General features: G+C 41.5%; 1 protein-coding gene across 5 annotated transcripts in view; it reads right to left on the reverse strand.

The window, feature by feature from the left end:
* Positions 1 to 13,510, reverse strand: part of EVI5L (ecotropic viral integration site 5 like) — a 41,528-nt gene extending 28,018 nt beyond the window's left edge. For all 5 annotated transcript variants that reach the window (XM_063449254.1, XM_063449253.1, XM_063449252.1 and 2 more), the window contains exons 1-2: positions 13,341 to 13,510; positions 9,665 to 9,831 (exon numbers count right to left, since the gene is read on the reverse strand). In XM_063449254.1, the coding sequence (XP_063305324.1) occupies positions 9,665 to 9,831 (167 nt within the window). In that variant the 5' untranslated portion in view covers positions 13,341 to 13,510. The remainder of the gene's footprint in view (positions 1 to 9,664; positions 9,832 to 13,340) is intronic.
* Positions 13,511 to 15,584: the final 2,074 nt, after the last annotated feature.

Here is a 15,584-nt window from a genome sequence, read left to right on the forward strand (position 1 = left end):
CTTCAACCAGAAGTGGTAGAGGTTAACACAGTAAAGGAGTTTAAGCATGCGTGGGATAGGCATAAGGCTATCCTAACTATAAGATAAGGCCAGGGACTAATGAAAGTATTTAGAAAATTGGGCAGACTAGATGGGCCATATGGTTCTTATCTGCCGTCACATTCTATGTTTCTATGATTGGTATCCCTAAAAATCCACACAGGACACCGTTCCAAAAAGGAACGAACATACAATTCTTTATTTTACTTGGGACTAGCCCATACGTTTTACATAAAGCTGACTGTGACACACTTAATAAAATACAAATAACCAATACATGTCAGAAAACATACTGGAAACTAGAACATAACATATTTAGAAGGGGGTGGGGGAGACAATATTTAACACAAAATATCTCTCCTGCCTGCATAATTAGCAATATGCGAATCTACCTGAAAATGCAAATTAGCAATCCTTGCCATTCAGGTAGTGCATACAGCCGTTGCTAGATCATTGCAACCAACAGGTGATGCTGTACAGGCTCCACAACCAAATCTCTTTTTTTATGAACAGGAAAAAAAAAATATTCAAATTCAGCTTCAGAAATAGGTTACTGTACAGTGCAGGACATTGAACTGGAAAAAAAAAATGCAGATGACGTTTCTCTTGCAGTGTCATGATTTGGACTGATGGGACTCTGATGTGCAATGTTGATGCCAGTCTGCTTGACAGTGGGTTATAACTTGAATCAGGGCCCAACATCCCAGGAAAAATGTTAAAATGCTGAAATGTTTGTATTAATACACTCAAAACATTTAGGAGACTTCCTGGCAAATGTGAAAACACAGTCTATGTTTTACAACATTTCATCAGAACAATAAAATGAGAACCTAAACGAGACTTCTCCCATTGCCATTCTAGCTTGAATGTATGCAGGAGATTACAAAAGTTATTTTCTTTTTACATATTGGAAAACCAAACTACCACTGAAAGCAGCCACCTTAGTTTTGCAGAATAACTCAGCTTTGCAATAATGTTGCACTGAACAAATTTGAAGTAGGTGTAGCTAACAAGTAGCTTTCTAGATATGGTTGTGGTTGCAAGTCAGTATGCTCAGACAAATAATATAGATGGTCATCGCAGTAAAACCACAGCTGGAGAAATACCAGTGAGCTATGGGTGTACGGGCATTACTAGATTTCCATCGTAATAGTAGTACCATATTTGTGTCCCCCCCCCCCCCCCCCAAAAAAAAAACAACAACAAAAAACACAAAAAACATTCTGGTATGTGAACAACTATAAAATAAAGGGAACACTTTAGGGCCAGGAACACAAACTTGCATTCCTGAACCTATAGTGTTAAGAAAACCACAAAAGAAACACTATGTAGCTCCCCTAAATATAGTAAAATTGTTCCTTTATCCCAGTCTGCTGCTGCTGGCTGCCATCGTCAGAAGTGGTGATCTCAGCCAATCAAAATGCTTTCCCATAGGGAAGCATTGGATAGGCTGAGATTGTCAAGGAGGCAGATCAGGGGCAGAGACAGTACATGCCAAACACAGCCCCGGCCAATCAGCATCTCCTCAGAGATGCATTGATTCATGAGGAAATTTCAGTGTCTCCATGCAGAGAGTGGAGACACTTAATGTCAGTGATGCACAGTGTGCAGCACTGCCCCAGGAAGAACCTCTATTAGCCACCTGTGGAGTGGCTAGTGGAAGTATCACTAGGCTGTAATGTAAACACTGCCTTTTCTCTGAAAAGGCAGTGTTTACTGCAAAAAGCCTGCAGGAACTCAGAATACTCACCAGAACAACTACATTAAGCTGTAGTTGATCTGGTGACTATAGTGTCCCTATAATTTAAAGGGATGCTCTAAGCAAAAACCACTACAGCTCAGAGTCTGTGAACACACTGGGTGAAGATTATCTTACCACTCCAGGTTGTACTTAAATAGACACTCTAGGCACAAAAGCAACTTTGGCTTAACGAAGCAGTTTTGGTGTGTAAATGATACCATACAGTCTCACGGCTCAATTATCTGCCATTTTGGGGTTAAATCACTTTCTTTATGCAGCCTATGTCAGACCTTCTAAATACTTCCTGTAAAAAGAGATCTGATGTTTAAACTGCCTTTATTGCACATTCTGTTTAATATATAATTTCTCATGTCCTGCAAGAACCTCCAGGTGTGTGAGTAAAGTTCATTTTACGTCTAAGGCAACTTAACATCTGATTGAAAATTAAACAAATTTTTAATGCAGTCTGTGTCTGTTAAAGCTACAGTAGGTGTGGCTGGGGTTCCATGGAAAGAAACAAAAGTTATTTACTTGGGTTAAGGACATTCATCTCTTCGCTAGAAAGCTCATCTTACACAAAAATTTTCTCCTAAATGAAGAAAAGAAAGCCAAAAACTTAGGTTTAGACCTCAAAGATTATCGCATGGCTATGATCCTAGCAGACTTATTAGAAGAAAGTGATAATACTGTAGGACCAAAATACCCTTTGACCAATCTCAAAAACAAAAGCCATTACTGTCCGAAATTAGGAGACTCAAAGTATGTAGAGACTTTTGTTGAGTTGGTTTGCGAGGAGATTGAAAAAATCCCATTTAACGATATAAGTTACAAACCAAACTCAAACCTAACAGCATTGGAATATAAAGCATTGAACACACTAAAGGATAATCAGCAAATAACTATAAAGCCTTCCGATAAAGGAGGCAATATAGTTATATTGGATACTCTAAAATACGTAGAGATGAACAAAAAACTACTCTCGGATCAAACGACCTACAAAATCTTGAAACAAGACCCTTCCAAAATGTTTGAAGACAAATTAAGAAGCATTTTACAACAAGGCTTCGATGACAAATTAATCTCTAAAGGATGAATATAATTACATGGCAATTAACAACCCTCGCATCTCGACTTTCTATAGTCTACCTAAGATCCACAAGCAACAGAAGATCCTGACAGGCAGACCCATTGTCTCTGGCAACAACAATTTGACCCAAAATGTTAGCGTCTATTTAGACCACATTATGAAACCGCTGGTTGCACAGCTACCGTCATATTTAAGAGACACAAAACAAACCTTAGCAGTCCTGACTCAAACTCAATTACCACACAATGCCACCATCTGCAGCTTGGACGTGGAGTCTCTATATAGCTCAATACCTCACCCAATAGGGATAAAACATACAGAGCATTTTCTGAGGATGAGAGGGGCATCCCTAGACAAACACAGCGATTTGGTATTGGACCTCCTAAGGTTTGTGCTAACACATAACTTCTTCCTCTTCGATGGGGTATACTACCACCAGGTGCAGGGGACTGCTATGGGGACATCTTGCGCGCCCTCATATGCCAACCTGCACCTGGGTTGGTGGGAGGAGAAAGTGGTATTCGCATCTCCCCCATTAAATCCCCTGACCCAGTACATACATCTCTGGAAAAGATACATAGATGACATTATAATTATATGGACTGGGTCAGGGGATCAGTTTAGGCAATTCACACATAGCCTTAACACTAATGAATTGAATCTTAAATTTACCGCAGAAATAGGCACTCCATCCCTAAGTTTCCTTGACCTCATGGTATCCCCACTACAACAAGGGGTCATCAAAACTAACCTGTTCAGAAAGAGTACAGCGACAAATAATCTTCTAAATTGGAAAAGCCACCACCCAATTCAACAGAAACGGGGAATACCCACGGGCCAGTATTTACGCCTGAGACGTAACTGTTCCGACTTAGAAGATTTTAAAACACAAGCAAGAGACCTGCGACAAATGTTCAGGTCCAAATGGTACCCCAATAAATGCCTCAAGAGGGCATATCATAGGGCTCTCTTAACTGAACAGGAAGATCTATTAAGAGAGAAAGGAGCTGTCCCCTCAATATCAAAAGATGGTGAACAGAAACAACTTAGGTGTATTGCCACTTTCGATGCCGGCTGGGACCAGGTCAGAACCATTATGAATTGCTTTTGGCCTCTCCTGAAACAGGATACACACCTTAGAGATGTCCTCCCTTCTCATGCTTCCTTGACAGCCAGAAGAGGTAATAATTTGAAAGATATTTTGGTACATAGCCACTTCCAAATGAATAAACCACCTACTCACTGGCTGTCACAAAAAATTAAAGGCACCTACAAATGTGGTAGGTGCAAAGCCTGTAGGTACATTAACACCAACTCAAAAAATTTCAGCAATAGCTCTAATACCGAAAATTTCTCCTCACCCTCCTTCTTCAATTGTAATTCGAAGGGTGTGATATATCTCATCACCTGCCAATGCCAGGCGATGTACGTGGGAAAAACTTTCAGACCATTTAAGAAACGCATCCTAGAACACATAAACTCAGTCAAAACAACTAGAAACATAGAAACATCTGTCTCCAGGCATGTGAAAACAGTTCACAATGGAGACATCAATGCCCTCAAATTCCAAGGCATAGAATTAATCAAACAGGACCAGAGGAAAGGCAACTGGGACCAACGTCTAAAAAGACGAGAATGCTATTGGATCTATCGCCTAAAAACTCTGTCTCCTAAAGGTCTTAATGAGGGCTTTTCATACTCCCCCTTTATCTAGAAGTCTCTTCAGACAAAATACTTATTTATCCTGTATATTTGTAAATAGCCTATTTCATCTATCTTAATTATAATTTTTATTTATTATAACATTTTTTTGATCAATTCACGGGATTTTGTTTTATTTTTTTCATACACTATTGTATTATGATTTGATCTGTGGGACATTAACTTGTCCCGTAGTTACCGTCCATCTCCTCCCCTTCTGCCTCCCTCCCCATCTAATCAATACCATTCTATATTATGGTTCCTTTTTTAGTGTATTATGGATTCTTCACTGACGAACTAAGGGGGATTTCCCCCACAAATTATTATCTTTACTTTCCAGTGATTGCTCCATATACACCACATATAAGATTATGAGAGGACACTCCATAATCCAAAAACATACATAATTAACTGTATTATACTGTATGTTTCCATCTTCCATATAATATATTTAGGATGTAGTAATTGTATTACATTCTTTGGGGATATTTCCTGATCGCTATATATTCTAATGGCTTACCAGTAAGAACCAAACCTTTATTAGATTAATCTTCCAATCGGTAACACACTAGTGTACCGATATCATTTAGCTATCCCCACTGACCGAGGGACTGTGCCAATCAATTGACGTAGCAGCCGATGAGTCTCCACCCACATGAAGCTTACGTCAAAATTTTACGTCACTGATGACGAATACACCACCTTCTCTGTGATTGGCCATTATGCATTTAAATACCGGGGGGGTTCTGGCGGCAACTTTCACCCCTGACGAAGGAGTTTTCAGACTCCGAAACGCGCGTCGGGTTTAGACGGGGGGTATTCCCACTCACTGCACTTTGCCTCTCACCGTGCACCACTCAATATGCACCAAGGGAAATCCCTCTCTGCACATTTTTTTCGTTATGTTTAATTGTTGTTAACCTTTCCTTTTGATCATTTAATTTTTTGTTTGGAGTCCGATACCACGGATAGGAACAGTATTTAGTTTAGCCATTTAGCGTTAGAACACCCACGAAGGTGTTTATTAGCAGAAGCTAAGGGAATTGAAGCAGTTTAGTGATTGACTTGTGTTACTAAGAGAGACTTTCTCTCGCTATACCTCATGACCACTACTGCCTTTGCCTGTTAGTAGACATTTTCCCTGTCACTTTACTACTGTGCATCAGTATTGTCAAACGTTTTCTCTTTCTTCTTTTCCCTGTTGATAATTGTGCCTCGCATTGTTTACATGTATAAGACTGCACGATTTATATAAGTTTAAGGGACCATATTAAAAGTAAAGGGAATCCCAGCAGTCTAGCGATTTAATTGTTTTACCTTAAGAGATTTCTTCTCTGTATAAATTATCTTCATCGCTACCTGTGTTTGTCAGTAGACATTTTTTCTTTTTTACTTATTACTGTGCATCAGTATTGGCTAAACGTTTTTTCTCTTTTCTCTCCCTATTGAATATTGTGCTTCTCATTACCATATGCATAGACTGCACGAATTTATATCTTTTAGGGACTATACTGTCTAGGGGTTTACTGTCATATACTTCCCTGGAAATAGCATTCTGAACTGATTATTCATTTGCATCCCAGGGATTATCTTTTATAGGATACAGAAGTAACTGTGGATACATAGTGACAAGTGTATCTCTCTTTATAAGCAGTCAATAAAGTTTCACTGTAACACTGTTGAGTTTGAGATACTTTCTTGCACTACATCCACTATTTCCAGCACCTTGTATTGCTGGTCTTCCCTATTTTTGTTCCCCTAGTTCGCCCCTATCCACTGGACTCCTAATCTCTAGATAGATCAGGCTCACAATAATACCGATTTGTCATCCTACCAGCTTGCTAGGTAGTCTCTCGTCTTTTCAGGGAGCACTACCATAGCATTCAGTGTGTTTTCTTTATCATATCAACAAAAGTTATTTAACCTCCCTGGGGATCTGATCATGTCAGTATTTTTGAATGTTAAAGCGGTACATTGTTTTGTATGTAAATTAGTTGTTTCATATTGTAGGCTTGTAATTCTTAGGAATAACTCACTTAAATATGTCAAAACAAGAGTCTAGTAGACATCCCGGGTATGATAAAGATTGAAATACTAAATCATAAATTATAATATAATAAATAATTATAATGTATTACAATGTATTGTGTGTATGTTTACTTTGTTTTTGAATTTCCCGCCTGATTCAGCCAGGCAGCGCTCGCAGGGAAAGGGAACCCGGAAGAAGGATGCTGGCATCGGACACCAGGGGCTCGTAAAGACAAGGTAAGTGATACTACAGTGTAATCCCGAGCGTGAAAAGTAACCATGAGCAACGCTCAGGATTACCGCCAGGGAGGTTAAAGGAACACTTTAGTGATAGAAAAAAAAAAAAAAACACCTTTCATTCACTTAACTGTTTACAGCATGGTTGTGTTCCTCCAGCCAATGACTCCCACTAGAGACGGTCTTAACACTGCAATGCAGTTTCTCAAAAACTGCAATGATTTACATTGCATGATTAAAAGGACTCTCCAGTACCAGGAAAACATATCCGATTTCCTGGCACTGCAAGACCCAGCAGTGCCCCTCTTCCTCCTAGGCCCATCCCATGTTGCTAAAGGGGTTAAAACCCCTTCAGTGACTTACCTGAATCCAGCACCGATGTCCTTCGGCGCTGGGTCAGGCTCCACCCACACTCCTCCCTCGCCGACATCAGCCGGCGGGGGAGAACTAAAGCGCATGCGTGGCAATGGCTGCGCACGCGAATTAGACCTCCCCATAGGAAAGCATTAATCAATGCTTTCCTATGGGGATTCCGGCGACGCTGGAGGTCCTCATGCATAGCATGAAGGCGTCCAGCGTTCTTTAAAACTTTTTCGTGTTCTAAGAACATGGTAGACCCTCTAGTGGCTGTCTGATAGACAGTCACTAAAGGAGGACTTAACCCCGCAAGATAATTATTGCAGTTTATAAAAACTGCAATAATTACACTTGCAGGGTTAAGGGTGGTGGGAGTTGGCACCCAGACCACTCCAATGGGCAGAAGTGGTCTGGGTGCCTGGAGTGTCCCTTTAAGGGGGGCAGGAAGACTGCACACAGACCACCACAGTGAGTAAAGATGGTGTGGGTTCCTATAGTGTCCATTAAAAGGGATACTAGTGTTAGGAATACAAACTTGTATTCCTAACACAAAGTGCCCTCTGGTCCCCCTCCGGTAGCCAAAGGGTTAAAAAACCCTTTAGTCACTTACCCAATTCCTCTGCCTTCTCTAATGTCCCCTGACAAGGGGCTAATGCGCATGCACAGAGTGGGCATTATGCCCTCCTCGTAGAAAAACATTGCTTTAGTGCTTTCCTATGGGGATTTCACTGACACTGGATGTTCTCATGCAGACCGCGAGGACGTCCAGCGTCATTTAGGAGACCTAGATTCCGATAGCATCCAAGAAGTGCCTCTAGTGGCTGTTTGACTGAAGGCCACTAGATGCAGGGTTAGTCCAGGAAGGTAATTATTGCAGTTTCTCAAAACCTGTGATGTTTAAATTGCAGGACTAGGTGGGACAGGGACACTGCACTCAGGCACTTTAAAGAGACCCCTAAATGGCAGAGAATTGAGCAGTGAGACTGCAGGGACATGATCTATACACTAAAACTACTTAATTATGAGAAAGCTGTTTTAGTGCTTATAGTATCCCTTTAAAGTGACATTTCCATATTACTAACAACAATTATCAGGAGCACTGAAGAAGGGATGGTCTCCGAGTGCCAAGGAGAGCATGTTTCATAGATTGATTTGCTTGTTTATGTCTTATATATATATATATATTTTTTTTTTAAATTGGAGTTTGTGGCGAACTCAAAAGCAAATTTAAAATTTAAAGTCAAAAGAAAACCTGGCAAACAGATTCCCAGTTTTCCCAATTATGCAAATTTCGACTAGAAATTGTGATCATTTGCGTTCAGATACATACCCACAACACAACGCAATGCCATGCGTATATTACTTTACCTATATTTGGTAGTTATGAGGCCAAATGTTGGACATATATACACAACAAACCCAAAACTTCAGTGGGTTCATGTTTTGAGTTAGCACAGCATTTAATATCATCCTTAACAGACAACAGCCCAAGATATTTCAAAAACTTAATGCAGTCGTTTTTCCACCATCAACAGAAAATGGTTCTGTTTTTTGAGACATGTGGCACGGTGGCTATGGATTTCCTCATACTAAAATCCCACAATTTGTGTTCAGCTACATTCCCCACTGTACAGTAATGTACCATAAACATGTAATAATTGGGGATCCCTTACAACATTTCCCATATTCCATAGACCCATGTACCATTTGTCTACTATAGTTATTCCCACAACATAAAAATTAAAGAACAAAAATGCACAACATTGCCCAGGATCTTTTACTAGGTTCACTAAAAATAATAACGCAGTTATTGTACCAGCAATATTATATATATATATATATATATATATATATATATATATATATATATATATATATATATATATATATATATATATATATATATATATATATATATATATATATTATCCTCACACAAACAAAATAAATCAATAAAAAATAAGATTTACTGTGTATTACCCACGTGTCTGCCAAAATACTTTAACCATCAAACTTACTATTTAAATATCAGAATGCATTCATTAATGCGATTATGTAGTTAGTGAATATCGGTATATGATTAGGTTTTATCTTTTGTCAAAAACATGGAGGCATATATTTTAATTAATGATTGCACTAATTCTTACCTTTGACCAAAGATTCTTCCTACATATAATCTTTTCAATGTTTGTATAGTCAAAGTGTTTATGTCCCAGAATTGCTCTAAGCAAGCTTACCTCCTGTATTAGAAACTTGTACTAGAAACATGGTTAAGGTTCACTTGATGCAACCAAGAAACAAACTGAAATTATCACAAGAACTGAAAAAAATATGGTTTTATGCACACTGAATGGAACAATCTGCAGCAAACACTATATTCAACCAATTTCTACTTTAGAAATGATTTGCGAGACAACCTCCATATTTTTAACCATTGTATCTAAAGCTGTTGCCTAGTAGTAGAGTAAAGATACCTGTTTTGTTCCTCTAATTTGCTCAGCAGCTCCAATTCATCAGGACTCAGATTCTCGGAGTCTGAAGGGGAAATGCTCACTGCTGCAGACATAGACATAGAAGAGTCATCTGGACTGAGGGTAGGGCTGGCCATGTCGCTAAGACAAAGTGGGGCCAATGTGCTCATCTGTAAGAAGATGGATGAGTTTTAGAATTTGTAGAAAATGTTAATGATATAGGAAATATTACTGTAGATATATATCAATATAGAAATATATACAGTGGGGTTTGTGCAATGGGAACCAATGGAATTGGTGCTTGCTCCATATTTAGTATTGTATTCTAAAATTGCTCTTTGTACACATCTCCCAGATAACAGATAAGAATGAATGGAATGTAAAACATAATTACATTTAATTAGTAAGCAACAGAAAAAAAAAGTTGAAAACATGAGGAAGAAAGAACGCATCCAGTTTGCTTAGGTTTACACTTACATAAAAACAGATGTGATGCACATACAATTATGTTAAATCACCTGTATAACAACAATTCAGGAAAAGGCAAGGTGCTTAGGGTAACGGAGTTTGCCTTCTTTGAGTCATGCTGCAGAAAGAAAACAAAACAAACAAAAAAAAAATAGAAAAAGCATAAAGGGGAAGAGAGAAATGTTTGGTGGCAACTACTGTATTCAAAAATAGAAATGGGGTATAGGGAAAAATGATTAATTAAAGAAAAAAAAGCTCATGCTGTGGATGGAAATATAGGTTAAATATAATAGAAATCAATAATGTATGCCAGTTGGAACTGATCTAATTATCACAGTATGGCACTGTCTGTCTGGGAAGTGCTAGTGACACCAAAACACCACACTTAAAGGCACACTATAGTCACCAGAACAACTACAGCTTAGAGTTGGAGTTGTTCTGGTGAGGACAGTCAGTCCATGTAGGCTTTTTGCTGTAAGCACTGTCTTTTCATAGACAATTATGCATTTTATTCAGTGGGGTATATCTAAAACAGCTTGCAAAAGATGCAGGATAGCAGCATTTCCCATCCCTTCCTTCTAACCCCACCCAGACTTTCTGTGGCTGCCCAATCACAGACTTCTCAATGCAGCTCAATATGAAATCTTTGCAAGCGCAGTCGCTCTGAGCAATTGCTGACCCTAGAGCTTAGCTCCATTGAGCTAAACAAACTAGTAACAGTACCGGTTGTCTAAATGACAGCCTGGGGGTGTAAAAATGTTAATTCAGAAAAGTGCCAATTTCTGTTAAAACCTGACCTTTTTTGTAAAATGAAGAGAAAACACTTCATACATAAAGTACTTCAGCAAGCTATAGTGTTTTAGGTGTCTGGAGTGTACCTTTAAGGCCAGAGCAACCAAATTAAAATTATAGCGGACAAATAATTTTTTTAGTTTGGCTATTTTGACCTTAAAATCTCCATTCACTTACCAGTAAATATGACTAATTACTACTTTCCAACCTCCTCCCCTTCCACAGGCCCTAAGCAATGGATTTTCCTAATGGTTATTTCACTGCACCTCTCTGTATTTCAGTACTGCCTTTCCCTGACTGGAGGTGACCATAAATGATTGAACGTCGTGTGAAAAATAGTCCAAAGCATTTCCAATGTCATGAGTGGACTATCCAGGAGGTGTGAAGGGAAATACAGCACATATAGTAGTAACGCAGAAAAGGAAAACCTATAGTTAGCTAATATAATACACAGAGAGGGGGACATAGATACAGCAAATTGATTCTCACACTGAATGAGGGTTTAAGCAATCGTTGGAACTCCAGATGTTATGGACAACATCTTCCATAATGCGCTTACAGGTATATTGCTGGCAAAACATGAGGTGAGATGTCTACAATAGTGCAGGGTGTGGGGCAGTGACACAGTGAGTGGGTGATCACATTGAGCGAGGGTGTGGGGCAGTGACACAGTGAGTGGGTGATCACACTGAGCGAGGGTGTGGGGCAGTGACACAGTGAGTGGGTGATCACATTGAGCGAGGGTGTGGGGCAGTGACACAGTGAGTGGGTGATCACATTGAGCGAGGGTGTGGGGCAGTGACACAGTGAGTGGGTGATCACACTGCGCGAGGGTGTGGGGCAGTGACACAGTGAGTGGGTGATCACACTGAGTAAAGGTGTGGGACAGTGGCACCGTGAGTGGATGCGCACACTGAGTGAGGGTGTGGGTACTCACACTCAATGAGGGTGTGGGACAGTGACACAGTGAGTGGGTGCTCACACTCCGGGAGGATTTGGGACAGTGACACATTGAGTGGATGCTCAGTCAGTGAGGATTTATGACAGTGACACAGTGAGTGGGTGCTCACACTCAGTCAGGCTTTATGACAGTGACACAGCAGGTGGGTGCTCAGTCAGTGTGTGTGAGGCAGTGACAGTGAGTGGATGCTCAGTCAATGAGGATGTGAGGCAGTGACACAGTGAGTGGATGCTCAGTCAGTGAGGATGTGAGGCAGTGACACAGTGAGTGGATGCTCAGTCAGTGAGGATGTGAGGCAGTGACACAGTGAGTGGATGCTCAGTCAGTGAGGATGTGAGGCAGTGACACAGTGAGTGGATGCTCAGTCAGGCAGGATGTGAGGCAGTGACACAGTGAGTGGATGCTCAGTCAGGCAGGATGTGAAGCAGTGACACAGTGAGTGGATGCTCAGTCAGTGAGGGTGTGAAGCAGTGACACAGTGAGTGGATGCTCAGTCAGTGAGGGTGTGGGGCAGTGACACAGTGAGTGAATGCTCAGTCAGTAAGGGTGTGGGGCAATGACAGTGAGTGAATGCTCAGTCAGTGAGGATATGGTGCAGTGACACAGTGAGTGGATGCTCAGTCAATGAGGATGTGAGGCAGTGACACAGTGAGTGGATGCTCAGTCAGTGAGGATGTGAGGCAGTGACACAGTGAGTGGATGCTCAGTCAGTGAGGATGTGAGGCAGTGACACAGTGAGTGGATGCTCAGTCAGTGAGGATGTGAGGCAGTGACACAGTGAGTGGATGCTCAGTCAGGCAGGATGTGAGGCAGTGACACAGTGAGTGGATGCTCAGTCAGGCAGGATGTGAAGCAGTGACACAGTGAGTGGATGCTCAGTCAGTGAGGGTGTGAAGCAGTGACACAGTGAGTGGATGCTCAGTCAGTGAGGGTGTGGGGCAGTGACACAGTGAGTGAATGCTCAGTCAGTAAGGGTGTGGGGCAATGACAGTGAGTGAATGCTCAGTCAGTGAGGATATGGTGCAGTGACACAGTGAGTGGATGCTCAGTCAGTGAGGATGTGGGGCAGTGACACAGTGAGTGGATGCTCAGTCAGTGAGTGGGTCAGTGACACAGTGAGTGGATGCTCAGTCAGTGAGTGGGTCAGTGACACAGTGAGTGGATGCTCAGTCAGTGAGTGGGTCAGTGACACAGTGAGTGGATGCTCAGTCAGTGAGTGTGTGGGGCAGTGACACAGTGAGTGGATGCTCACACTCAGTGAGTGTGTGAGGCAGTGATGCTGATACCTTTGGAACCCCATCTGTTGCAGAGCAATGCTGGCGGAGGACAGTGATAGCCCCTGTGGGGTCACCCAACCCAGGTCTGCAGCTTCACAGCCAGCAAGGACTGCATCTCCCGCATAACGTCACTGCCAGCCCGTGACGCCGTCTCAGGGCGACACACCCCGGGAACCATTACCTTCTCCGGGGTTTATAACGCTCCGCCATCAGCCTGGCCCACACGGTGCCATCCTCCAGCCGCCATCATACCGGAGACACGGGGGAGCCAGGGGGCGGGGGTCCAGCACTGTGACAGCGGCTCCTCCCTCCCCCGGGCTAGACAGCACCGAGCAGCGGAGACATCAGACACACACAAAACAAGCCCCGCCCACTCCTCGCACGTCAAAACACAACCAGCCAATCAGGACGCGGCATCCAGGTGATTGGCAGAGCCGCCGGTAAATCAGAGGAGAAGCCGGTGACAGGAGTGAAAGGCAGGCTCCGACTCGTCCTCAGGGAGCGTTCGACCAATCAGAGCAGGCGAAAGAATGACAGTTAGGCGGGTCTTGAGGGTTTGGCCGAGGAGGGCGGGGACAAATTGGATAGCTATAGCCTATCACAGGGGGAGAAAACGTTTGAGTTGCTTTAGAATCAGCCAATTAGCGCACAAGTTGCCAGCATCAGTCTTGCTGTGGAAACAGTTCCAGGACATTTGGAATAAAACAGCATAGTGTCTGGAAATGAATCCACAGATGGAGCTGTGTTATAGTACTGATATAAAATTAAAGATATATCACATATACACATTAAAATTACATTGTAAATCAAGCTATATTGAAATATAGCTTTAAATTCACTTCTATTGTGTAAAGTATTACATTGAAGCTGTATTATTCAACAGGAATTGGAATTTATAGACAGCAAAACAATTTTACACTTGAAATCAAAGTAATAATAAAAATAATAATAATAATAATACTATTTCATAGCTACAAGCAGGCATGGAGGTGGTTAAGTGAATGTAGTACATGTATTCATATTGCAGATTGTGAAGCAAATTAGAAAGATGTATATTTTTCCTTAAAAAAAACAAAACCCTGTATGTATTCCACCTGACCATATAAAGCAAGGCCTGTGTAATGCAGATAGAACAGTTTATCATCACAACAAATTTGAGAAACTTTTGCAAAGTAGGCTTGGTTTTGTGGTTATTAAAATGCTTAAAATCCCTCAGAACCACACAACTTTATAAAACATAAAATTAGAACAAATTAGAAGCCACATTCAAACTCCCCTAAATGCACACACGCAACCAGCACACACATAAAACTCATCCACTAGACACAACACTCAACCACACATAGTTACAGAGGCTGAAAATAGACACATGTCCATCAAGTTCAGCCTTTTCACATCTCTTCATGCTGTTGATCCATAAGAAGGCAAAAAATCCAGTTTAAAGCGCTTTCCACTTTTTTTGACACGCCCTCATTGACACATGCAATGACATACACTCACTGACAGATACACAGCCATTGGCACACACAGTTTAACCTCTTAAGGACAAAGTTCTGGAAAAAAAGGGAATCATGACATGTCACACATGTCATGTGTCCTTAAGGGGTTAAACAACCCACACTTTCACTGACAGACACACACACTGATACACATACACTGACATACACTAACTGAAAGACACACACTGACACAAACATCCTCACTGATTTGACACACTCTGACAGGCACACACATTCACTCACTCACTCACAGACACACATTGACAGCTACACATATTCACTGACAGACACACACACACACACTCCCTGACAGACACACACACTCACTGACAGACACACACACACTCCCTGACAGACACACACTCACTGACAGACAGACACAGTGACAGACATAGCCATACTCACTGACATACTCACTAAAAGACAAAGACAAACACACACACTCTCAGACACAGACACATTCACTGACAGACAGACACACTCACTCACTCACTGACAGACACACTCACTGACAGACAGACACAGTGACAGGCACAGACATACTCATTGACAGACAAAGACACTCACTGAATGACACAGTCATACTCACTGATAGACACAAACATACTCACTGAAAGACACAGACATACTTACACACACACTGACAGCCATACACACATACTTTTGATACCGGAGAAACTGACGGAAGCGAAGCACAGAGAGATGGACACAGGTTTCTTCAGGAAGGAAGAGATTCTTTATTGGATCACCGATCGGGACTCAGAGGGACTAACGTCACCAAAATACAGCAAGTTCTGAGCCCCGGACAATAGTGCAGGCTCCTTATATAGGCACATAACTCCTCCCATATTAAGCTCCACCCGCACATTCTCTTAACCAATCAACACAAATAAGAATTAACTTCCTGCTTGACCGCATGGCTTGTC

The sequence above is a fragment of the Pelobates fuscus genome, chromosome 3 (genome assembly GCF_036172605.1).
Source record: "Pelobates fuscus isolate aPelFus1 chromosome 3, aPelFus1.pri, whole genome shotgun sequence".
NCBI lineage: Eukaryota > Metazoa > Chordata > Amphibia > Anura > Pelobatidae > Pelobates > Pelobates fuscus.